This window comes from Mesocricetus auratus, unplaced genomic scaffold, assembly GCF_017639785.1.
Source record: "Mesocricetus auratus isolate SY011 unplaced genomic scaffold, BCM_Maur_2.0 Super-Scaffold_100004, whole genome shotgun sequence".
In the NCBI taxonomy this organism is placed as follows: domain Eukaryota; kingdom Metazoa; phylum Chordata; class Mammalia; order Rodentia; family Cricetidae; genus Mesocricetus; species Mesocricetus auratus.
This window is the reverse complement of record NW_024429189.1, coordinates 31242830-31269888: the sequence shown is the minus strand read 5'-3', so window position 1 is coordinate 31269888 and position 27059 is coordinate 31242830. Positions and strand designations below refer to the sequence as shown.

Genomic DNA, 27059 nt, shown 5'->3' with positions numbered 1-27059 from the left:
GCCTACTTACTAGACTTCCTAGTCTAGTTAAGTCTGTAGCATAGTCTATTTGGGCTACTTTAGGTTATTTTTAATTGCCCTAAAGGGAAAATTAATTATTACCAATGTGTTTATTATTTATTTTAAATGTTGCATTTGTGGCTAACAGCAATTACTAACAAGACTAATTGATGTTTGATATAGAATGAATTTTAAACTGTTCCTCTTAATTCACAGTAGTTTTTTAATAACCAAAGTACAGCAAGTTACATCCACATTAAAAACATGATTTAAGTCAATAAATATCTGTTTGGAAGTATTGACAGTGATTTTAAGAATAAGCTATAGTTGTAAATAATATGTAAATACTTATTTTTCAGAGGAAATGCTTGCTGCAAAATATGCTCTTTGGTGGTCTCCAAATGGAAAATTTTTGGCATATGCAGAATTTAATGATTCGGACATACCAATTATTGCCTATTCCTATTACGGTGATGGGCAGTATCCTAGAACAATAAATATTCCATACCCAAAGGTATGCTAGCAACTTTTTGTAGAGGTCTTTATTCCATTGATGTCAGAATGAGCAATCATTACCATGAATAGAGGTGGGATCAACACATTTGGAAAGCTTCTTGTCCTTGTCGTTGTAAAGCAAACACTGTACTGTGCTCTATTGTTTATGTGGACATCTGTTGCTTTGGACATCTGGCTATGCTGGAAGAAGTAGACTTTGCAAAATCCATTGCAGAATCTTTGAAAAAAAACATATGGTCTAGATCATGGAGGAAAAACAAGCTTAACTTAGTTTTAATTATATATATATATATATATATATATATATATATATATATATATATATATCCTATGTTCCAAATTCAGGATAAAGTTCTGTTTCACATTCCCTCTCAAATCCTCATGTAAACGCAAACCCGAAAAGGAAATTCAAATGTGGAATTTGATGTCTTGGTCAGGTAGCATCAGACACATGCTAAGACCCTTTGTGGAGAGGTTAGTGAAGTTTGTGAGCCTCCATTTCTTCATTAAGGCAATTAATGGAAGCAAACATCATGCACACTTTTTGTTCTGTTCCAAGCCTGGAGGAGAAGGACCTGAGTGTGCAGCAGAATGACTAAGAGACAGGGAAGAGGCATTGTAACCTATTTTAAGTTTAGACAAAGGCATGAGAGCAGAAAATCAGGGATGAATTGACCTCTTTCAAAAGAATTGGATATTTTTTAGAATGCGGCTTTTTTGTACATAGCTCCAACTGCCTTTACTCACCAAACCCTAGTCATGAATGACTCCAGTGGGTCCCTATATGTGACAGGATGGATGTGGCATTTACAAAAGTGGCTTTTGGAACAAGCAGAAGACACCCCAGAGGGAGAAGTAGGATTACAATGTTTATGTTAAAGGTCATTTAAGAAACGGGAGGAGATAGGAAATGAGTGTTGAGATAGAGTCCCCTCAAGGACGGTGCAGAAAAAATGAAAAGTTAGAGATGCTTGGAAGTGAAAAGCCTGATACTTAGAATGCACAATTACAAAAACTGGAACGTTCTGAAGAGTCAATGTGAGCAAGAAGAGATGAAGACACTCAAAGCTGAGGAGTGACTGCCACTTGTCTGGAAGTCTGTACCTAAGTCCTCATGTGTCTTTACAGACTAGGGACACCAAAACCTTTAGTACTAGATGAGGAGATTAGAAAATTCCAAAGAACTGAAGAAGTCTCAGCAAAGACAAAAACATCCTTTGCTCAGTGATTCTCAACCTGTAGGTTGTGACTTATTTGGGGGTCAAGCAACTCTTTTACAGGAGTCATCTAAGACTGCTGGAAAACATAGATATTTACATTATGATTCACAAGAGTGGCAAAAATACAGTTATGAAGTAACAATGAAAATAGTTTTATGGTTGGCAGGCCACCACAACAGGAAGAACTGCATTAATGGGTCACAGCATTGGGAAGGTTGAGAACCACTGCTTTTAGATGAAGGCAAACAGCAAACAGCATGAAATTACTGAATACTGTGCTTCCAAACTTTGGGGATTCAAATTTTATTTTAACTGCAAGATTCTTTCTAAAGCAAAATAACATCAATTCAAAGACACTGTCTAGGCATGAGGCTTATAATGTCATGTAAATTTTAGGAATATAGTAGCACAAAAAGCACAAACCAAGAAAAAGTGTAAAAACCCGTGGACACTTAATTTGGTAGTGAGATTTCCCCTATCCTTTGGAAAGGGAACAATGGTAGCAGGTTGTGAGGCAGCTAAGGGGATGAACGATCTGGTCATTCAATTCAAATGGTTTGGCAAAAGGAAAACAAGCTAAGTTCCATTTAGTTCTGCTTTTTATTCTCTTCCGAATAGATCTTCCCCCTACACTTAAGAGCACACAGGTATATTGTTCATTATCATTTTAAAAATAATAAAACACAGCTGCCTCAAAAACCAAGACAGAGTAGAGGTTGCAGACACACATTTCATATCCCCAGTAATTTCTCCTATGTATTAAGTGTCTAATTAAACACATGAAATACATTTGACTCCTTTGGTACGACATTGGTAATTGCCTTGCTAATAAAATAGAAATTAAGTTCCTGGCCTCTGTGCAGAATATCTTTAACTGTAATATACTCAGCTTTATTCACTTATTAAAATATGCCCAGAGTCCTATAATGTTTTTAAAGTATTAGTGGTAAGTAAAATTGTACCATCTTGTAAGTTTCCATTTTCTTGGTAGGCTGGAGCTAAGAATCCTGTTGTTCGAGTCTTTATTGTTGACACCACCTATCCTCACCATGTGGGCCCGATAGAAGTACCAGTTCCAGAAATGATAGCCTCAAGGTCAGTGATCTCAGATCCCTCTCTCGTTTTGTTTTGTTTTTGGAGACGGAGACAAGGTTTCTCTGTGTAACCCTGGCTTTTCTGGAACTTACTCTGTAGACCAGGCTGACCTCAAACTCACATAGATCCGCCTGCCTCTGCCTCCTGAGTGCTGGGATTAAAGGTGTGCGCCACCACCGGGCTCCGTCTCACATTTAACTAAATTCTAACATGCTGAACTTCCCATATCATAGTTTAGATTTCTTTTCTAGTGAGTTAAAGATACTCTTGCCAGAAACAGAAAATTAACATGTAAGACGCATGCAAATTAAAAGTCACAAATAAGTTTCTAGAACTAGTTTTTAAAACACCCTCTCACTCATTTGAGAGACTCACTTGAAGGTGACCATGGTGATGAATCGAAACCTTTCTGGGGATTTCCTCAGAGTTAGAAATATAAAGGTGGGACCAACGTGCAGATTGGAAAGTTTATCACGTCTTCAGCATGACTCGGTTAAAGTCTGATCTACTTCCCTCGAACCTTGTTTCTGGATCTCCATGTGTCGTGGGAGTATTATAAACCAGATAAGACAACTCTTCTCAAGCATCAGCATTTTCCTACTGTGAGATAGTTTGGTTTTGATTATCTGGTTGTAGAATTGCATGTGAAGGAGCTATTTATTGACAGACAGGAAAAAGAAGCATTTAGGCTAGAGAGAATCTTCAGGAGCATAGTGTTCTGGCAAAAGAATGAAGTCTACCTCCCACTATCCCCGCAGGGTAACTCCAAGAGGACTGATGTCCTCTTCTTGACTCTTTTGGCACTGGGCTCATGTACATAAACCTACACTCAGATGTGTAATGCATACACACTTAATAAAAATAAATGAATTCTTTGGCTCGTTTGGTTTTTCGAGACAGGGTCTCTCTATGTAACCATGGTTTTCCTGGAACTTGATTTGTAGGTCAGGCTGGCCTCCAGCTCCAGAGATCTGCTTGTCTCTGCCTTCTGGGTGCAGGCCACCACACCTGACAAAAAATTTCTTTACAGAAAAAAAAACTTCTCTAGCATACTTCACACACCTGTCTGACTAATGTTGATTATCACACCCTTCCAGGCCTAAGCCAGTCCTCTGTGTCTTTCTGGTTGAGTAGGTAAAAAAGAAAAATAGAAAATAAGGTCTCCAAGGGTCTCACCTGCCTAACATGGAGGACCTACGTCTTTTCCAGCTACACCAAGGAGAATCAAACAGAGTCAAACAATTGCTCACAACAACCTCAGTTGTGTAGTTGAGTAGGTGATTTTTGAAAAATATTATTTCCTTTAGTACCAAAAGTAATTGTGAAATCAACACATAGGTCAAGAGGCATCCTAAGCACTCTCGGCCCATATTTACATATTTAAGTCAGTATATTATTATTTCAAATATATACAGAAACAAAGAACTACATGGCTAAATACTTTCACTGCAGTAGGATATGATGAGGTCAGGATTTGAGCCCCATGTCCCTTCTAATTCTATGGAAAATTGAAGAGTTCTGAAATTCTGGGTATAAATTTTCATTCAGAGAGAAGTATAATCATCATAGTCATTCACTGACACTTAAGTATGTTAATAAACACCATTGAAGCTATTTACATCACCTGATTATTATATTAACCCACGTTTCAGTATTTGACCATGGTGACAGCTAAAACTTGCCTTCTACTCAGAACCTACCAGGTAACAAAGATGGGTACATAATAGAAAATTGAATACTTTTGTCCCTCCTAGATTTGACTTTGCCCTTACATTTTAATATTTTTGCCAAAAATGGGGAGAAAACTCAAGTATAAAATCATTGCCTTAGATGAATAAGATGTTATTTATTCTAGCCAGCAGATCTATTTAAATATTCTTCTCAGTGAAGGCTTGTCTTACTTACCTACTAAATACATATGTCCTATAATAACAGCTATACTTTAGAAAACATAAATGAAGTTATCACTTACATGTGACAATGGGCATCTGTTTTGGTTTGTTGGCAGTGACTATTATTTCAGCTGGCTCACATGGGTGACTGATGAACGGATATGTTTGCAGTGGCTAAAGAGAGTGCAGAATGTCTCTGTCTTGTCTATATGTGACTTCAGGGAAGATTGGCATACATGGAATTGCCCAAAGGTAAAGTGTATTAGAACCACTGGTAACTATTTCTGAAGATGAAAATACAACAGGAGCTTCTTATCTGTTGGTCACACTTTGTTTTGGAAAGCAGGATTTGTTGCATTCAACTGGTGATTTTTATTTAAAACAATGTGCCCCTTATTCACAGCCATCCCAGCATTGTGGCCACCTATCACATAGCAGTTGCTTTCTTAAACTACTTTTCCTTTGAATGTAGAAAAATGCTAAATGAGACAATGTGACATTATGATGGGGGTCCTCTGATTGGAGATTGTTAGGTTTGCAAAACAAAGAAGATAAGACACAGAATGAGTGGGTCTATTAGGGAAATAGCTGTGTCATGGAAAAATAGGGAAGAAATGAAAATTAGACATGTTCTATCTTGTCAAAATTTTTGAAAAGTTGCAAAAAGGATTCAAATATTACCTATTTTTAATCAAAGGTGAATGCCAGATAATAGGACTTGAACTACTAGATTATTATGCACATTACACAACTGTCCAATTATCTTTGGAGAGTGCCCCCAAATGTACTAATCCAGAGGTGGGAAGCTTGAAAATAAGATACAAATTTACTGTTGAGTTTCAATTGTTTTTATTTTTCAAATTCAAACATAATCTGTTGAAGTTAAAGAATCAAAAACTCACCAGTTGAAATCATTAAAATATACCTGCTTTAAGTCTCATTTTATATACTAAAATATTTAAAAATTCTTTAAATAGGAAATATTGATGAATGTATTTTGAGAGTGTTCTAATTATGAAGAAATGCTTCTTTAAGTCAAATGTAGAGTAAACTTATTTTATGAATTTAAAGTCCAGATCAGTTAAAGTAAGTCATTAAATTCCATCTAGAAATTAAAACATTTTATTTCATATGGAGAATATGTTATTCTGTTTGGAAATATATCAGGGCTACACTAGTTAACATTACTTAAGCTAAAAATATTTTTAAGTCATTACCTTGTCAGAAAGAGTTCTGAGTAACCCTAAGAAAAATTTCTAGACACTGAGTTTATCTCATTTATGTCTTTATAAACAAAGAAAAGTTTTAAGTAGTATCATTGACAAACTAAGATCTTAATTAAACTAGTTAATTGGATCACACTGATCTGATTGACTGGCTCTGGTAGGATGTATAATCAACACTCCCTGAATCTAAGCATTATGAACTCTGCTTTAATGTTATTAGCTTGGAAACTATGAACATAGACAAATAAAAACTGATTTATTTGGAATCTGAAATCACAATTTATCCAAATATGAGACAATTTTAATCTAAATTGACAGAGAGGTTCCTGGAAAACAACCTGTGTGGCTAGAAAAGTAATTGTATTTAGAATATCTTGGCTGAATTAACTCACAGTTTTCCAATAGCCACACTCATGACAAAGGTATTTGTGTTTTAAAAACCAGTAATGTTTGAGGATACTCTATGTATTATTCATTTTGTCAGACATGAAAGAGGTAAAGAACCTGGTGACAGTTATTTATAATAAAACAATTTTGGTGAGATTAATTAAGAAATTTATAGTTTGCTGGGCAGTGATGATGCATGTCTTTAATCCCAACATTTGGGAGGCAGAGGCAAGAGGTCTAAGAGTCTGAGGTCAGCCTAGTCTACAGAGGGATTTCCAAGACAGTCAGGAAACTCTGTATCAAAAAAGAAAGGAAGGAAGGAAGGAAGGGACGGAGGGAGACAAAGAAACGAAATTATAACTTAATGAACAACTGTCTTCTATATTACTCTTATCTCTCTAAAAATGGACTAAAATAATTTTTTATCTTCAGGTCTAAAAATACAATCTTTTTTTCCAATCTTACATTTCTTTTTCTCTGTGAGACATAGAAGATAATAAAAAATTCCTCTTAAAATTCTTTTCATCTTCATGCCCTGTTTAAGAGTACTCTCAAGGTCTTACTTTTATTTTGACTATGTGTGTGCGTGTATTTGTGTGTTGTGAGGGTATACACATGTGTGTTCATGCTCGAGTGTAGAAGCCAGGGGAGAACCTCAGGTGCCATCCTCTGGAATATTGAGCATGTCCTTTGTACAGAGCCTCTCATTACCTTGAGCTCAGCATTTAGACTGAACTGTTATGTACACAAGCATCCAACAGGCCCCAGAAAACTGTGTTACGATTACAGGTGTGTACCAACATGCCTGCTTGGCGTTTTTAAATGAAGTCTGGGGCTAGAATTCAAGTCATCATGCTTGCAAGGCAAGCACCTTCCCAAGAAGCCATTCCCATAGCCCTGTTCTTTTCTTTCCTAGATAAGTCTCACTTAAGTAGAATTTTGTTTCTTTTTGAAATTATAACGTAATTACAACAATTCTCCCCTCCCTCCAAATATTTCCGTATCCCCTCCCCACTTAACATCAATTCTACACCCTCTTCTTTTCCATAATTGTTATTGCATGCACATATGTACATACATATATATTCCTTAATAGAAACTGGTCATTCTGTATAATGTCACTTGTGTGTATGTTTTCAAGGCTATTTGTCACTAGACAAACAATCGGTGTGTTCTGGGGAAGATCGTCTTTCCAGCTTCCAGCTTTCCTGACTTGCCTATAGTTTTTTTTTGTTGTTGTTGTTTGTTTGTTTGCTTGCTTGTTAAATGTGTGTGTGTGGTGGGAGGGGAAGACCTCATGGGCTTTTCCCCAACTGTTTTGTCATGTTCATTGGTGTCATCCTTGTTGAGCTCAAATCTGGGCAATGATGCTGACCACCTACATAGAAGCTTTATTCTCTAGGTACTACATCTCCAAGGCAGGCAAAGAGCACTGCTGCAGGAGAACATTCCAATGACTAAGTGTCTTAATACTTTATACAAAGACTTTATACTTAATATGAATTTATGGTTCAATAACAAGCCCAAGAAGAGGAGATGTGGTGTGGAGTGGGTCCTCTGCTCCATAACATACTTCAGAAGCTCCACTGACGACATTTCTGTTATCTTTATATATATATATATAATTTTTAAATTTAAATTAGAAACAAGGTTGCTTCACATGTCAATTCCAGGTCCCTCTCCCATTCCCTCCCCTCCTCCCGTGCCCTCCCCCCAACCCCCCCCAGTTATCCCCTCATTTCCCCAGGGAGGGTGAGGCCCTCCATGGGGGTGTCGATAGTCTATCATTTCATCCAGGACAGGGCCTAGACCCTCCCCCAAGAGTTCAGGGTGAGAGTGCATCTCTCATTGTTGGATGGGAGTCCAAAGTCCATTTTTATGCCCAGGATAAATACTGATCTACTACCCAAGGTTCAATAGATTACCTAGGCCTCCTCACTGACACCCACATTCAAGGGGTCTTGATCAGTTCCATGCTAGATTCCCAGGCATCAGTCTGGGATTCAAGAGCTAACCTTTGTCAGGTCAGCTGTTTCTGGGGGTTAAACCAGCCCAGTCTTAATGCCTTTGATCATCAGTCCTCCCTCTCTGTCACTTGATTCCTTGAGTTCAGCTCAGTGCTTAGCCGTGGGAGTCTGCCTCTGCTTCCATGAGCCACTGAATGAAGGTTCTGTTTCCCAGACTCTCTGGCCATGGGATTGTAGGCTGGGACTCCCCAGATATAGGTCTAAAATCCACATATGAGAGAGTATATGCCATGTTTCTCTTTTTGTGACTGGGTTAACTCACTCAGGATAGTTTCTTCTAGTGCCATCCATTTGCCTGCGAATTTCAGGATTCCATTGGTTTTTTTCTGCTGAATAATACTCCATTGTGTAAATGTACCACATTTTCTCTATCCACTCTTCGGTTGAGGGACATCTAGGTTGCTTCCAAGTTCTGGCTATTACAAATAATGCTGCTATAAACATAGTGCAACAGATATTCCTTGTTGTATGAATGGGCATCTTTTGGATATATGCCTAAGAGTGGAGTTGCTGGGTCTTGAAGTAGGTTTATTCCCATTTTCCTGAGGAATCTCCATACTGATTTCCAAAGTGGCTGTACAAGTTGACACTCCCACCAGCAGTGGAGGAGTGTTCCCCTTTCACCACATCCTCTCCAGCATAAATTGTCCTTGATGTTTTTGATTTTAGCCATTCTGACAGGAGTGAGATGGTATCTCAGAGTTGTTTTGATTTGCATTTCCCTGATGGCTAAGGATGTTGAGCACTTTCTCACGTGCCTCTCAGCCATTTTAGACTCCTCTATTGAAAATTCTCTATTTAGTTCTGTAGCCCACTTTTTAATTGGATCCTTTGGTGTTTTGGAGACTTGCTTCTTGAGTTCTTTGTAAATTTTGGAGATCAGCCCTATGTCAGATGTGGGGTTAGTGAATATTTTTTCCCATTCTGCGGGCTGCCTTTTTGTCTTGCTGACTGTGTTCATACATGTCCATTTAGTTTGATTTTTCTGTTTGTTATTTCCCTAGAAAAAAAGTACTGTTTACCCTTTTAGTATTTATAAAAATGTATTTGAGATGTGATGCTTCTGTACGTTGCTGAAATCTAAAAATACAAATGTTTAGGTTTCTAGCCACCCCAAAAGAAGAGAAAGACTACAACCTTGACTTCAATATGGAATTCCTTTCTCTCTGTGTCACACCATGTGCTTGTTGGTGCTAACAGTCCACAGGTGTGCAATAACTCCAATAGCCGCCGCATGGAAGAGTTAAGGAGACAAAAAATCCCGAAATTAGGTTCAGCACTAATTTCCCCCATGCATACTTCAGTAGTGCTGCTCTGAAACCACTTGAATGAAGTCTCCTGAACTGGAGACTGAGCAGTAGGACTCAATGACCAAGTGGCTTAACTGTTCAAAGTGTCCAGATTACACTTTTGAAAACCTATTCTTTTTATGCTTTAATGTGATCTTTTTTTTTTTTAGACCCAGGAGCATATAGAAGAAAGCAGAACAGGATGGGCTGGTGGAGTATGATTTTTCTATCTTTTCCTTTATTTAATGGTACCCAACCTATTCACTGAACTGAGTTTTACACAGTGTGTGCATTCCACCTTGTTAGGTATCAAACAGGAAAATGTGTGTATAGTTTATGGTTACTTGTGTCCAGAAGCTGTTGATAGAGTTATTCAGTGATGAGGCTTGTTTGGTGTAAAAAATAATCATGTTTAAGACGATAAATTGTGTCTTGTATCCTATATTAATTAAGAGTACAGAACAAGATGGAGAATAAGTGCTGTGTGGATGCTGCCACATGTCGCAGTGATTGCATCCAGCAAGCATTTACATTGAGTAACTGCTCTGCTGAGACTTAGACATGTTCTATGGAAAGGGAAATATGAGTATTAATTTCAATCTTTGGAAATTTATTTAGTATTGGAACTTCTAAATTTACAAGAAAAACTATCCAAAAAATTCATAGTTCACATCTTCTGAAGGTACCTGCTTTATTGAATAGTTTTCCTTGACCTGTAGTCAAACTAGCAGCAGTGAAATTAACCCAAGAAAACCTAAATACATGATTTATAGAGTAATTTAGGTAAAGTGTGTATGTATGTGTGGTATTTGGGACCAACAAGGGCCACAGATACAAGGCAAGCGCCCTACACCCCCAGTCTTTATTCAATGAATGTTTATTGGGTATTTAGACAAATTACAAACGGTAGTCATACTAGCATATAATAAATAGTTATTTTTAAAAAGTGATATTTAAACTACAAAGATCACAGAAATTAACTAGAAATATTTTTCTGTAAATATTCAAGGTAAAAGAACCTAAATTTTCTTCATAATGCTTAGACTAGAGTTGTAACTAGCCATCAGCAGCCATCAGCAGCTAATTAAGCAATGCTCCATACATCCCTGGCCTGTTGCTAAATCCACTTGATTAAAAACAAAAAACAAAAAGGAATTTTGTGTTTGGTATCTGAAAGCATGCACTTTTGACTAATGTTAACTCGGTTTAAGCATCATCTTTTGCCATTTCGGGAGGATGGCATAATACAGCCCTGTGTATGTAAGCTTACTCTAGGTAAGATATTTTAAATGGCTTGGCACTTCACACAGAGATAAGCAATTTATCGGGGATCTAAGCATGATAAAGAAACCAGAGCAGGGCCTTGTTAAAACTGAGGTCAGTGCAGATGAATGTCTTATCTGGGGTCCAGGTGTGACTTGCTGCAAGAAGCACTTAACTCGGAATGCATTATGGTCCTCGCTCTGACAACATGATAGCGGAAATATTTCACAGCCTCTTTACCTCCCCTAAGCTACCTGCTCATCGGAAGCAACTGTCTTCCATGTGTGCAATGAAAGGGAGGAGATAACAGACTTATCCTAGCAGAAAGATTCTTCCTGTTTGCCTGCTTCTAATATCTTAAAACAAAACAGTCTGTCCTGTAAATTTTTTTCTATTTTAAGTACAAATGAAATTGTAAGCTTTACTCAGAATACAATCATTTAAAAAAGTCCCTTAAGTAGCTCACTAGGTCTGTGGGGAATAAGTTTTCACTGTGTTACATTAAAAGGTCCTGTGACTTGGGTTCCATTTTAGTGACAAAGACAATGCAGAGTCTATTGTCTCTCACACTGCAGAGTATGAGGGAGTCATCGTAAAGAAGGTCTGTGTAATTCTGCCATTATGTAGTTGAGGGCAAAACTTTCAGAAATGAAAGAACAACTTTGTCAAAAGCCTATACTAGTGTAATGCTTGTCCACCAAACTGCAGATTAATTTTCCAATCTCTAACCCTCTTGATTGACTTAATGGAGTTTGTCTCAAGTTGCAAAATCCTACAGAGTAGATCTTATGATGGATGGTGCTTATGAATACATAGGCAGACATTCTCGCATTACTCAATTTTCAATTCTGCTACAAATGTATTTAAAGACAAATCAGACATTTGCATTTAGCAGAATTTACTTGAGGAAAGCCTTATTCATCGATCAGGCAGTTTCCAAGACATGGAGCCCTTTCCTGTGTCTCTCCATGTTGCCTGGTGTCCTCTTTCTTATGAGAATTGTGGTCCTTGGATCTAGGCCTAACGCTAATCTAAGAGGCCACATCTTCCATTTTTATCATAATTACATCTGTTAAGCTTTCATCCAGGTGGAAATGAATTTGGAAAAACATTATTTACCCTGTAGAGATAAAAGAGATACATTACATTTTAATGGCACATTATCACAATATAAGGGAAATAGTTTTATCAAAAAATATCCAGCTTCAGATCACATCCATATGTGATCATGAAATAAGTCCATAGCAATTGTTCCTACTTTCCCTTTGCTCAGAAATTGATCTCAGAAAAGATATAAAAAAGGACAGATGTTTGTGGCTAGAAGATACTGGTGTGTGCTTTGGTGTTTATGGTTTTCTGATAGATTTCCATACCCCAATGTTAAGTCTCTCCACCGATGCACTATATCAGATAAGGCAGAATTAAAGTCCGGGTTTTAATTTGAGAAAAGCATTCCCGGGTCGTTCCAGGGGAAGGGGAGAAACCATGATGGAGAACTATGTGGTAGGTCAGGGCAGAGCCTCAAATAGCCTGTAGGTGTGGTTCTGAGCATCCCAGGGAAAGGAGCCACAGATGGCAGGCTTTCTCAGGGGCGGAGTCTGGAATTGGAGGAGTGGAGCTGGGTGGAGCTTCCCAATATTTCCTTCTGGTGTAAAATAGTTGAACTTTGTATACTGTTCCATGGACTTAAACCAGAGAGAGAAACCAGGATTTAAGGTACTCTTGCATGATACAGACGAGCTCTGCTCTCATGTTTTGTTTTGTTTTGTTTTTTCAGAAAGGTGTCACCATTTCACCAGAGGACAACCTGTAAAAATAGCCATAAATGTAGGGCAAATAAAATTTTACAATGGTAGACACATGGCACTATTGATAGGAGCAAATCAAAATTTTACGAGGGAAAGCACATGACTCTATGAATGGAAATTTGCTATGAGACGTTTGCATTTCAGTTCTCTGTACTTCTTAGGATAGTGAGTTGTCACTAGTTTTGTCCCAAGACACTTGAGTGTTTAGTAGGTCCAGTACATTTACGTGGTTCCCAGCAGGGTACACTCAGATTACAAGGTCATTCTGCCTCCTGAGCTGAGAGCTAAGGTCGCCCTACTCCCTAACCATGCTTCACGGTTTCTCTCAAGTGTGGCCTACCCGACTACTAAAATCTGTGACTGCTAGACAACAATATCAGAATCCTTCATATGTCTTCATTAAGTTGTTGACATTAGGAGCTTAGCATTAGACAAATTAAAAATTAAAAGTACTGTGAGATTTAATGAGAATTATACTTTGATCAAATGCCTCATTTTAAAGTCTGGTTTGATTAGTATCAACACTCTTTCGTTATTCAAGTCAGTTCCAAACTACATCATCTTAGAAGAAGAATTTGTTAAATTAAACATTGTAAAGCTGGGGGTCCCAGTGGGAGGGCGGGTGCAGTGGCAGACAAGCACTGGTTGGCACATTCAAGTAAGTGCCTATGAGAATCACTGGAAAAGCTGTCATCTGAAAGCTTTTCAGATGAGAATGGCAGGCGATAGTAGAGGCCAGGCACTAGGATCGTTAGTCATAGATGGCTTTACAAAACTATCTGTGACTTTAGTTTGTCCTTTGAATATAACTTCTGTTCATTTCTTTCAGTTCTTTGTTTCAACACCAGCTTTCAGCCATGATGCCACTTCATACTACAAAATATTTAGCGACAAGGATGGTTACAAACATATTCATTACATCAAAGACACTGTGGTACGTTCCTTCCAAGATTTGTCTCCTCATGGATCATTGAATTGAGGTTGCTCAAGTAATGCTCAGCTTCACACAACATAATGTTTGTCTTTTTATAGGAAAATGCTATTCAAATTACAAGTGGCAAGTGGGAGGCCATATATATATTCAGAGTGACACAGGATTCACTGTAAGTGTTTCATGCATCACGATGCACCATTCAGGTTTTAATTGGCACCAAACAATGGGTGTACACATGATGGGCTGTACTGTCTACTCAGCTAGCTGAAGGAGCATTCTGTTGCTCTCTGGTTACATTCAAATAGCAAAGATTTCATTAAGAGTGCGCATTCTTTAATAACCAGTCAGCACGATTTCCTTCTGGAAAGAATTGTGTTAGATACCTTTATGAAATGTATAAGCAATCGGTTCTTAAGGGTAATTTTATTTTTCAACACTTAAAGGGATGAACAAGTTTCAAAACCCTATAGAAGGTAGTCCACAGATGTGGGAGACTCTACGTAGAGATTCAGTGTTATCTGGGTTTCATGATATCTGTAACAGCCATTAGCCATTGAACGATTGCTGCCTGCCAGATACTGTAAAGTAAGAATAATTGCTCTGAGTTTGTAGATGAGAAAACAGACACTCAGAGCATGTAATTGACTTGGCTAAAGGCCATTTAATTAGTGGAAGGTGAACCTTCAGAGCTAAAGCTTATAAATCCAAGACTGTTGCTGTTAACCTCAGTAGGGAATTCGTTAAGTTCTTTCCTTTCTGCCCATCCTACATGGAATAGACATTCATGGTGCATTAAACTAATCAGAAGTCCCTGCTAGTTTTCCTCCCTGTCAATTCTAATACTGGGTAAATTAGGGATATTCTCTCACTACTCATAATCTGACTGCCATTAAATGGAATATGGGGAGCAAAGGAACAGAATCATTCATCTACCCTTACCATATAGAAAGTGTTAGGAACCTATAGCCATTCTATGAAATTATTTGAATAGGAGCTAAAGGAGTTGGTCCTTACACAGAACAACCTGAAAAGTTAGTAGAGTCAGAAAACTGATGAGATAAAAATGAATGGGAGATAGATTTCAGGCATAATAGGTTTGAGGAATGGGAAAAAACCACTGAAGGCTTGAAGATCCTGCTGTAGTTGTAATGATGGCCAGTGGTGACCGAGGCTTGAGTTAGCATGATGACAAGGAACTGTGGACCAGAAAGACAGAGATGCGCCTCTTTTCTTGTGGGTCCTCAGCATGAGCCAGACACAGTAGGGGTTCAGTTCATATTTCTCAAGTGAATGAAAGGAATGGGTAGATGTTTAGGAAAGATGGGGTGGGTAATCATTATTGTCTGCAAGGGAGAGGAGAGAGCTAAGTGGGAAAGCGGGCTGGCCTGCAGTGTTAGAGGTGAAAGCAATACTGGAAACTTTGACAGCCTGGGAAAGCTTCAAGGGGCCTTTGGGGGAGGGGAGTGAGCAGTTAATTCACACAGTGTTTGAAAGGGTGTGGGAAAGGCAAGTGAAAGTGATGACTGGAGTCCTGTGACATTAGTGCAGACATAAATAAACCAGATGTACACAGGTTTTGAATATGAATTTCATATAGGAAATGCATTGAATTGTGTTGTCTCTTTCTTTAAGGAACTTTTTTTTTTGACACTGAGGATGCCTGAAGTGCTAAGCCCTCCTGAGAATTAAAACAAACCTTGTTTTTTCTAAACTTTTCACACTCTATTATGCTTTTCTTGAGGGAGGGAAAAAAGACAGATATTTTGAGATATTCCCATAAATTCACAGAGGAATGGAAGTCATGTCACCAAACTGGATTTTCCACTTCATAGCTATATTAAGACAGAATGGAGCCAGCACCTGGGTAGTTAGGTAGCAAGTTTGTTCTCCTGTGGTTTGTTTTGCAGCTTGATGAATTAACATAGCCCATGCTATGTTCATACCATCCAGTTCAGATGAGTTTCCTGGCATGGAATGTATAATAAATCAAAATGTGTTCTCAGTCACAGACAAAATAAATAACATAGTTGAGAAGCCAGTAAACATTCATAACGGAAAAGGAAAAGTATAATATTAGTTTAAATAGGTCATGTTTTCATGGCTCATAGTTAATGAATCAGAATAAAATATTTTGATTGTAAAGAGTACTCAGATCAATTTTACCTTTCTCTGATGCTCTGTAAGTTACAGTAAATGCCCCAAATTCATTTATGCATAGCAGTGATTTTTACACATAAGTATTAATTAATAGTTTCATTAAATGAATGGGATTTCTGCCAAAGTTACTTATTAATATTAGTGACAATACTTTTGTCATTTAATAACCAACACTTAATATTTCCTAAATTCATTTCAGATTTTATTCTAGCAATGAATTTGAAGGTTACCCTGGAAGAAGAAACATCTACAGGTAATTTAGGCCAATTCAAAATAGCATATATATATATATATATATATATATATATATGCATAGATACTTGAGTAAAATCAAATCATAAGCCTGGGTAGATATAGGATGCTTTTTGAAGTGTGGAATGTTATAAAATCCACTTGTAAGTTAAAGTAAATAATTCAGAAAAATGACACACGCAACACCAATATAAAAGTCACATGCTCCCAAAAGTTAACTTAAAATGCTTTCCTTTGAAAAGAACAATAAATGAAATTCTAATGATGATATAAATACTAAATATTTCTGTATAATAGTAGATGCTTTGAAAATTTGAATTTATTTCTGGACTTTTACTTACTAATGCACATTTGTTGAGCACTTGCTAAGTGTCACACTATTTTTACTCTTGTAGTGTGATCATCACTCTGGCTCACTTTGCTCCAGCCAACTCCATTCCTATATTAGTTATTAAAATTCAATCCAATTGTTCTGCATATAAAAATAGAACCAGTGGTTAATGTTGCTAGTGATCTAATATAACTCAAATATCTTCTTGATTAATTTGCACATATAATTGCATTTGGTTTTAATAACTTTATACAGTAGATAATATTGTCGGAGTTGAGATTTGAACATTGGTATGCTATCCTCTGAGCACTTACTGTTACCACTCTTCCTGCCATTTCCAAGATCATGTAAAAATTCAAGCATGCAATGTGTACAAGGAAAAACAAACAAACCCCTCTTATTCATAGTCCTGTTTCACACCCGGATACACACTTACCTTCCCATTGGGAATCCCCCTTCTCTGGAAACAACCATGTCTCTAGCCCCCCACCCCCAGCCCATGTCATGCTCAAAGCAATCTCAGGAAGAAGGAAGAGAAAGACTTGGGAGGTGGCAAAGTCAGAACGGGCTCTGACACAGCCTACCCTTGTCAAGACACCATCAGGTATCCCCATAAAGGGATTCTGATGAAGTGTCTGATGTAAGGTCCATAAGTCTATTATTCATGGAAATTAATCACTCCATTCCAGAACCATAGTGTGGGGACGTGGAAGAAGGAAAGGTGAGGTTGGCCTGTGGGTGTTGGAGGAGGCAACATCCTAGGTGGAGCTCCCGAAAGCTCGCACGTCCTGTTGGAAGGATGAAAGGTGCAGATAGAATGTGTCTTCTTATGTCCACATTACTAAAGTCCCCTTCCAGATACAGGAAAAAATAGGGACATTATTCTAAGTAAATGCTACCAGGTTTCTTTTTGTGTTTTGATGTGGAGTAGAAGAGAGGAGGTGTGTGGAGGGGGCGGGGAGGGGTGGTGAATCTCCAACTACCTCATAAGCAATTAATGGCTGTGAAAAATGGCTACCCCACTCCCATTGCAAGTGTTCTATAGCTCTCCCATTTCAGGAAAACCACAGAGGACTTCTCCCTCAAAGCTTGTGCCTCTTCAGGCAAAAATGGATCAAAAATCAAGCTACATCAAAACACTGTGATTCCCCTCTACTTTAAATGATATTGGCAACAGAAAAATAGAGTGGGTTTGATGTCAATATGTAAATTAGTCACTTTACATGGAGTAGTACATTTTGATAAATACAATCTCAAAATTTCAGCTTAGCTTTATTTTCATTTCCCTCTAGAATTAGCATTGGAAACTCTCCTCCGAGCAAGAAGTGTGTTACTTGCCATCTAAGGAAAGAAAGGTGCCAATATTACACAGCAAGTTTCAGCTACGACGCCAAGTACTATGCACTCATCTGCTATGGTAGGTGACGGACCTAACATAAGCATTGCCATCCCCACAGCCATTGTCATCATCCTCGTCACTCCATCTGATTACTTCGAAGCTTTTCATTTCTTGAGAGCCTGTTATATAGAAGGATCTTATCAAATGCCTAAGGCTTGGGGAATAAACAGCATAGTAAGGTATTATTCTCACTTGTTTGTGCTTGATGAAGTTGTATAGCCAGCTAAGTTGTATATCTCTGCTGGGAAATAGTCAGGGCTGAAGCAAGAGTTGGCTGCCTCTGATCTTTTTGCTTTTAGCCGCCATGTTTCATATCACTATGATGTTGCACGCAGACACCATCTACCATATAGGTACAGAAGGAGAAATGTTAAAACAGAAGTAGTTTTTTTTTCTGTAAGTGGTTGTTCTGCTTTGGCCTCGTTTATGGGCAAAGTATCAAAGAACAATGGCCCAGAAACCTGAGGTCTGTGCAGTGAAGACAAGTATACTTCTAATTCTAGCATCAAATGGGGACAAAAGTAAATCTTTGAAACGCAATCCTTCCTCTTAAAAATTGGAAGATATTTTGAGCAATGCATTTAAAAATTAACAAATGAACCATTGTAGCATAATACAGAAAGCATTTTCTGGTTGTTTAGACCATGGTTACATTTTACGAATAATTTGCTATCTAGACAAGTTAATTTCATTCACACCATGTTATATTGAATAAATAACATGAAACACAAACTAACACTACAAACCAATAGAATTGGTGACTACTGAGGGTTTAGTAGAATCACTAATTCTATAATTGCTGCACTGTCACCCTGGCAACCCCAGTTTAGGTGAGTGGGTAGCACAATTGGCAGGAAATTCAACAAAGTACACAACATCGTCTTGTTCCTGATATCAATTACTCCTGTGCAGGTAGGTGACTTAAAGAACAATGGAACCTTTCATCAGCTGAGGTCTGTACTCAGCTGCAGAGGCCTCCTGTGGGTTTCCTGTAAAATGAACAAGAATTGAGGCCATCATAGTATGCCACTTCCCACTTCCCGTAAGCCAACAACCTGGCTCTAGAACCCGAGCCACAGCTCATTTGACTATGTAGGCATGAATAACCATTTTAACCCAAACGCTCCCTTCAAGATGTCACAAGATGTCAGTTTGAAATAACACTTCCATAAAATGTTTGGTCAGTGGCATCTTTGAAATGTCAAGAGCTTGTTGTTCATGGCCATATGTGCTGATTGTGATTATGGCATTTAAAGGTAAACATTAAATGTCCCTCTCAAATTATATGCAACATTTTCCAACCCAAACTCTATATTTATGTAACATGTATCAAAAGCTTACATGTCAGGCACACAGCATCCTTGAACTAAGGATGCTGGAGCATCTGTTTATCTCTCTCTCCTGGAAGGCTGGGTGAGGCTGATCCCTTTAGTTGTTCTATTCATAACAGTAAGAGGAGTGTCTAATACATTTCACATAAACATCGTGGAATGTGAAAAGGATGACTGTCTTTTGCAAACTCTACTGAGATAGTTGTTTCTTGCTGTTCCATTTGCTGATAAGCAAGGCAATAGTGTCACATTAACACATATGCATTTATACCAGTGTGCACTCTGTATTTGAATAACGCAGTACAGCTCTCAGGAAAAGCATGCTAACATGTTTTGTATCGCTTCTCTCTAGTATCTACTTGAACCTAAATGTTCACTGAAGTATAGATAAGGAACCAAAGACTAAGCCCTCATCAAAAGTTGGTGGAAGAGTCCTTTCTAGAACTTGAATCGCCTGACTTTTCTACCACTCACTCTTCCTCGGCAGTATGGTAATTTCCCATTTAGCAAAAAATATACTGTGTGGGAAGCATCGCATCGTCTGGTGTTTTTGAAGCTCCAGTAAAATGAGTCACTGCACCATCATAGGAAAAACCTTGAAATCTTTCTCTTTAGGGCTAAGAGGAACGCCTCATTATGTAACTTTCAAACTCTCCAAAGGGCTATTGAGCCCTGGAAGACAGGATTAACACAGGTAAAAATTGTATCCATAATGTGAAACAAAAACAGTACAAATAGGAATTTTACACATTGATGCCATGTCTCTTGGGCCATGCAGGTTTTCACTACTGGAAACATATGCCCATGAAAATTCCATATGACGGATGCTAATATATCAAAGCCTGGAGATTTAAACTGCCTTGTCTTCTTAGATTCTGGCCCTAAATGCAATATGCATGGGTGTCCCTTTTGATAACTTTGAGGAAACACTGAGTCTCAGGAAAAGCTTTTCAGTTATCTTCCCCAACACTCTTGACTGTCACAGAAGGACTGCTGCTTTTTCGAGAAAGTCAAATAAAAATCTCTTTCCTCTAGTCTCAAGTTATACTAAGAAGTAAGGCAGGAAATCAAAGTATTAGCTTTATGTTTTTTGTAAGGACTAGTCAGAGATTGTGGTGGAGGTAAGCTGTGTATCTTCCACTGGGCCCCACAATTACAGTTGTGCAAACATAGGTACATTGTACAGTTGCAGGATTGGCCCATGGGGCTTGGCATGCCAAGCTCTACGGAATAAACCAGAAGCATATTTTCCACAGTGAGAAGGCCGCCAGGAGTCAGTCAGAAGGTTCCATTCATGAGCAGGTCTTCCAAGAACCCAGAGAAGTCACTCTTCTGCTTTATTTGGCACCAATGACATGATTCCAATGGGGGCTCCCTTAAGGTATTAGGAATGGCAAGTCATCTACCCCAACCACAAATGTGTTGCTTTCCAACCCATTGAGTCCCTAGGTAAATGCACTCTTTCAAAGTGTGCTCTGGGCATTATTTTATCCTATACTTCAGATGAGTGACTGTTAATTTGTTTGTTTGTTTATGTGTACCTTGTTAAAATAGCCAGTTTCTACACAGAGGCCCCAGATTTGAAATACATTGTAGACAATGATGTGCTGAACAGAGCCGCCATCTTCCTTTTTTTTTTCCGAGACATGGTTTCTCTGTGTGGCCCTGGATGTCCTGGAACTTGCTCTGTAGACCAGGCTGGCCTACACAGAGATCTGTCTGTCTCTGTCTCCTGAGTGCTGGATTAAAGGTGTGTGCCAGTATGCCACCACCACCCAACCAGAACCTCCATCTTAAGGACATGTTTATCAGTCATTACTGAAGATGCTGGTAGCAAACACCTTACAACCCAAGTACCAAGTATGGAGATTGATCTAGTCACAGGCCATATCCAATGGTTGTGCTCTACGCCAGGGGGTAAAGACCTGTCCTGTTTGCCCCATTTAGACAGTTCTGCACACTTCATAGTTTACTAGAGGCGTGGCTTGAGTCTCTGTGACAGACGCTGAAGTCCACCCTCCCTCATGATGCTATCCTTCCTTCTTTAACCCCTCAAGCAACAGCACAATACCACCCTTCCTTATGCCATAAATTAATAGCCCCTAAAACATGATGTAAAACAACATATCAGAAAAGGAAAGATATTCTATACAAAATTATTTCTGCAAATAATAATCACAAGGATAAGGGATATTGGTTTTTACCCACCAAAACAAATGAACATTAAACAAATGACACAAAGTCTAGGCACTGATGAAGGTTACTTGGTAATATACAACTAAAACTTGTCCGATGCAGTGTGACAGCTTCCTAGAAGGCCATTCTCAGCTTGTGAGGTTTCTCTTTGTAACTAATCATGTTTTAACTATCCAGGGTTACTCCTAGAAAGAGGGACAGTACAGGTAAGGCTTTTCTCACAACTGTTCTTTGATTGGATTTTGATCTGAAGCATGTGGTTTAAATGTAATTTAAAATGTTTGCTTTACTATGGTTAAAAAAACGTCACTGAAGAGTTAAAAGATGTACTTGTGCTTGACACTAGTCATAATACTACAAGCAATCCTGGATGAAAATGAAATGCTATTTTTAACAATAGTCACATTTTTATTTCTGTCCTACACACAGGCCCTGGCCTCCCCATTTCCACCCTCCATGATGGCCGAACAGACCAAGGTACTCTCTTGCCTCCATCAATACCCTGAGTTCTCTACCATGAGCCACTTCAGAGGGTAGGATAGTTGGCCCACCTTGAAAGAAGAAATTATAATACCATGTTATCATCATAAAGTTTATTATTCCACAGATTCAGATGTGGCTTGGAATAAACCTGATCACATGAAGTCTGGTACTTATTGGCAGTGGGAATGTGACATAATAGAAATCATCGTATGATAGAGATCAATTCTCCCTTCTCCCTTGGCCTTCTTAAACCACAGAAGAGTAGAATCACACAGACTACTTACACACCTCCTTTTCTCTTCAAAAGACACACAAAAAAGAGCTCCTGCTTTTCAAGGAGTATCTTTTTCTTCTTCCTCCCCTCCTCCTCCTTCTTTCACTCCATACTGGCAAAAAATTCTAGACATTACTTCTCTGATTCAGTTCAGAGCAGAGGGTGATTATCACGCCAGCACTTTTGTTTGTTCGGCTTTGTGTTAACAATTATATCACATTGTTGCCATGTGTGAAAGAACTGGAATTTGGGGAAACTTCTCATTTTTGACTGCTGTCATCCTAGTTCTCCTCTACCTTGAATTTCTGATAGTGGCTAAAAAATAGCTCACAGTTCAAAGACAGCCAATTCTTTTTGTTTTGCTCTCAACAGGGTTGTAACTGCCTGGTATTCTTCTCAATAGCTCTCCATTATCCTCTGGTTGGCCATTAAACACCAAAAGATTGGAGTTTCTAGAGAGCAGGGGTGATGTGGGACTAGCTAAAGCTTCTGCCTTCAGCACTCATGCCTGCAGCTGTCCCTGGACAGCCTTGCTGACAGTCAGGACACTACTTGGGGATTTGTTTTGTATCAGTTTAATGGGTCTAGAATAGGCAAAAATGAAGTCATGAGGAACGGTCAGGGATTTTGAAGTGAGACAGTGGACTTGGTTTCATTTTGGAGTTATTTTAACCTTGTATCTAATAATGAAATGGTTTGATAAACAACAGGTTAAATTTGTTAATTAGACTTATTCAACATTCAAGGAAAAACATTTTAAAGCAATACTACTTTCAAGTCCTGAAGTTTTTGTTTTAATGGAAATCTCCATAGATATTTAAAGTTAATTTTATCACCACTCTAAAATATAACTCTACTTCCTTTCCTCCACAAAATGAATTTCTATATCCTAGCATTTTTTCTTGATGTTCTTGTTATATTCCAGGCAGATACTAATCTTTTTAATGCTTTTGAAGTATTACACCACTCTCCATATACATCAGATATATTTTTATATTTTCTAATTCAAGAAACCACTCAAATTCTTTTAGAGAACAGATCTACCAACTTGTCTAATGAGAACAGTATTCTTTTTCACTGTATTAGTTATTTTTCTCTTTGTTCTTATAGGGACTCTATAAGACCCTGTAAGAAGCAGCTTGAAGGAAAAGGTCCTTGTGGTTAGAAAGCATAGTGGCAGGAGCCTGAGGCAGTTGGTCATGTGATACCTGCAGTCAGGGAGCAGAGAAAGGCCAAGAATGGGGATAGGGCTAGTTCAGTCTCTCAGTGACTCACTTCTAGAAAGCTTCCACCTCCTGAACATTTTACAGCCTTCCAAAACAGTGCAAAGTTGTCACTCACTGGAGAGCAAATGTTCAAACACATGAGCCTATGGGGGAAAACATGTCCAAAGCACATCATATGCTTATCACAAATTCCCAGAGGCTCCAGTCCAGTCCATCTAACAGCTATTTTAAAGCAGATCCTGTGCACTACATTTTAGTATTTTTTTAAAACCCACTGTCCATTTCATACCAGCCATACTTATTCGACAAATATTGAGGACTTACTAAATAAGGTCTTATACTATACTAGGTACTGTTTCTCTAACAGCCAGATTGGCTGTTATTCCTGCCCTCAGGGATCATTGAGATTGGTGGGTGATGCAAATGTGGGCACAGATGATGATGAGGAAACAAAATGCAGGGTTAAGAGAAAGGAAATGTAGGAAACCTGAAAGTCCCTGTCTGGGTTACTTAAGGTAGGAAATGTTTCATAGTGGCCTTCATTAAACCCAAGATTCTTGAATACAAAGGAGGCTGATGCTGTTTGGATGGTTGGCTTTGTGGACGGGTTGAAATGTTTGCTTTTTTATTCACAAAGTACTGACTGTGGAGAAAAGATCTTTGAGGAGATGGTGAAATTTGTTTTGAATATTGAGTTTAAAGTACTGGTAGGATGTGCAAATCAAGCTGATTTGACTATGGCGAATTGATTTGAGGATCTGAATGTCAAAGCAGCAGTTTTAATGAAGATGATCATGAAGAAGTTGGTAGTTTATGGAGAACTTGGTGTTTATGGCCTTGGGAGTGGATGAGATGGATAGTTACTAAAAAGTGAGCCTTGAGCAAAACCCTTCAGAATGCCTTCACTGAAGAACTGAAAACGGGAGATCAAGAAAAAAATAGGAGGTAAATAACCTTGAAATAGGGCCAGGGAAGGGAGAGATAAGAGAGTCTCAAGAAGACACCAGTATACAAATGACAAAGACACAATGACAACTAACTTTTGGGGATGTTTCTAGAGAACAGTGGAGAAGTTGACAAGATTAATGTGAAGTTGGACCTGCATGGGAAATTAGTGGGTATTTTCTTTGTGTGTGTTTGTTTTGACAAGTCACCCATGCTTCTAGCTAATACGTCTTTGAAGAGAGTTGAAGGCTTGGATAATAGCTAGCAGCAATTAATGTTTCTTGAGATGATAAATATTTGTTGAAGGTTGATTAAAGAAATTATGAGGCCAAAGTGGGTTAGAGAATGCTAGACAAATCACATGGCATGTGTCTGTAACCCCAACACTTGAGAGAGAGAGAAACGGGAATCAGAAGTTTCATACTAGCTATGTATACATAGCCTGCACCATACAAGACCTGAGAAATTGGGAAGGGTGGGGTCCAGAAGTACATGAAGAAATTAATCTCTTGTTGTGAGGAAAAAGAGTTTTATGAAGGTTTGAATGCCTTAGGGAAACCAATGGGCTTTATTTTCCTTTCAAAGAGGAAAGTCATTTGAAAACAGCAGATTATATTTGAATCAGATACTATGGAAACCCAGAAGAGTTGACACTTAACATTGAGTATCCATTTGAAGTTAGTTGCTTTGGGCATTGCAGGTTCTCATTAAGCTAAGTAACTCAATGACCTCACTTACAGCTTTTCCACAGATTCTTTGCAAAATTTAATTAATACAAAAACCAGCATTTCTATATGACAAACAAATATCAAATATACAATCTATCACTTTTAAAATTCAATTCAGTTTCATCATAATAAAGTATATACAAACATTTGGAGTATGGACTCTATATCTGGCATGAGACCCTTAATAGGCTGGATGAGTAGTAAGTGAAGGGAAGAAAGATGTGGTCCAGACTATACCACCCATTACAAACTGATGGCTGATACTGCACAGCTCCATAGAGAAGTCCACAAGTCACCTCTCACTCTTACCATAGCCCAGGAAATCCTATTTGTGTTTTAAGTGGTAAAACGACTTATTCACTATTCATAAGACTAAAACTCTAACTACAGGAATATTGATTGGCCTTTCAATTAAACCTAGCACTCCGTTAAGTCATAAAATTTAAAGACTCAATAATCAACAACAGAATGCCAATGAAGTTAAAAATCTTACGATATGATAACATCTTCTATTTCCAGTACCTGTGGTCTGATTACAGAATTAGTAATCAATTAGTACATCACCCATTTTATACCCTTGCCTCACACAGGGTTCACGTCTTACAGGAGAACTCCACATACAGATTCCACATGAGGAAAGGAAGGAGCTGGATTCACTTAGACTTGTGCATTTCATTTTTGTGAGTTTTAACTTCTAATGTCAGAAGTATTTCTTTTCTGATGAGTTCCCCAAAGCTAATGTGAAACTTATTATGTATTTTATATAAATCATGCCCAAAGCATCTCAATGTGTGCTAAGATTAAATATAACATGCTTTGGAGCAAAATGCCATGAGCATATGAAAACAAAGAGCTACACAGGAAGTGATTTGACAAACAGAGCAGTTAGATCTCCAGTTCACTATCTTTGGCGACCACTTTTCAAAAATGAACATCAACAAAAATCTTCAGGACCTATTTTGTAGTAATTACCATATCTCACAAGCCATCTACTTCTCCCTTTCACATTAAAAATAATCTAACTGTACATATTATATGAAAGACTAGTTTTCCTCATGAGGATGCTAGTATCAAATTAAAACCTATTTTTAAAAGCTTCCTTGATATAAACCCATTTACATGTATTGTCAATCTATAACATTCAGAGAATCAACTGATTTATTCATTTTGAAACATTAACACATGGGATATAACTTAGCTCAATATAAACAGAACCTTTTATTTTGTTCTGAGGGGGAGGCTCTTATACTATAGACCAGGTTAACCCCAAGCTCTCTTCTCCATGAACCAATCTGGCCTTGAACTCACAGAGATCCTTCTGTCTCAGCCTCCAAAACACTGAAACTATATGTAGGATCCACCATTCATGACTCTTAACAGCAGCTTTTAGATTGTTTTTCAGGTATGAAACAGAACAATACCATGTTTTGCTCTTGGATGAAGATAGATGACAATTTTTGGAGATAGATTTAGAAAGAATCATGTACACAGTAATTTGTTATCAAAAAGAGATATTTCTATATTAATCAAATATCAGAAAAGATTAATATACAAATATAAAAATCTCAGAAACAATGTTTAACTACTCACACAAAATACATTAGATTTGTAGTTTTATCACCATTTCACCTGGATGGGTCAATGATCTGGTTATGATATTTCCTCCTTTTAATTAACTTCAAATTGAAAAAGTACAGTTGGATATGGGAAAACATGTTCAAATTAGCATTGTTACTTTTATGTTTCTGCTCAAAATTCTGGAAATGAGCTTTTGGTTTGTTTGTTTGTCTTTATTTGGTTTGTTCGTTTTTTGAGACAGCGTTTCTCTGTGTAGCCCCGCCTGTCCTGGGGCCTCACTCTGTAGACAAGGCTGGCCTCAAACTCACAAAGATTCACCTGCCTCTGCCTCCCTAGAGTTGGGATTAAAGGTGTGGGCCACCACCACGCAGCGAAATATTGGAAATATTAGGGAATATAAGGATCACTGAAGGACTCTGGTAGAAATGTGATGTCCTCAGACACTGACATATGCACTAAGTGCCAATATGAGGTACCTTAAAGAACCTTGGTGACTTCAGCG

At 38.1% G+C, this 27059-nt stretch overlaps 1 protein-coding gene across 3 annotated transcripts in view; it reads left to right on the top strand.

Moving 5' to 3' along the window:
- The window catches only part of LOC101843933 (fibroblast activation protein alpha), a 73220-nt gene that overhangs the window by 26932 nt on the left and 19229 nt on the right, over window positions 1-27059 (top strand). For all 3 annotated transcript variants that reach the window (XR_005877158.1, XR_005877159.1, XM_040745455.1), the window contains exons 9-17: window positions 360-514; window positions 2728-2831; window positions 4840-4975; window positions 9823-9867; window positions 13553-13657; window positions 13756-13826; window positions 16014-16067; window positions 17690-17814; window positions 21753-21800. Coding sequence is in view for 1 of the 3 variants with exons in the window: in XM_040745455.1 (XP_040601389.1) it covers window positions 360-514; window positions 2728-2831; window positions 4840-4975; window positions 9823-9867; window positions 13553-13657; window positions 13756-13826; window positions 16014-16067; window positions 17690-17814; window positions 21753-21800 (843 nt within the window). In the remaining 2 variants the exon portion in view is untranslated. The remainder of the gene's footprint in view (window positions 1-359; window positions 515-2727; window positions 2832-4839; window positions 4976-9822; window positions 9868-13552; window positions 13658-13755; window positions 13827-16013; window positions 16068-17689; window positions 17815-21752; window positions 21801-27059) is intronic.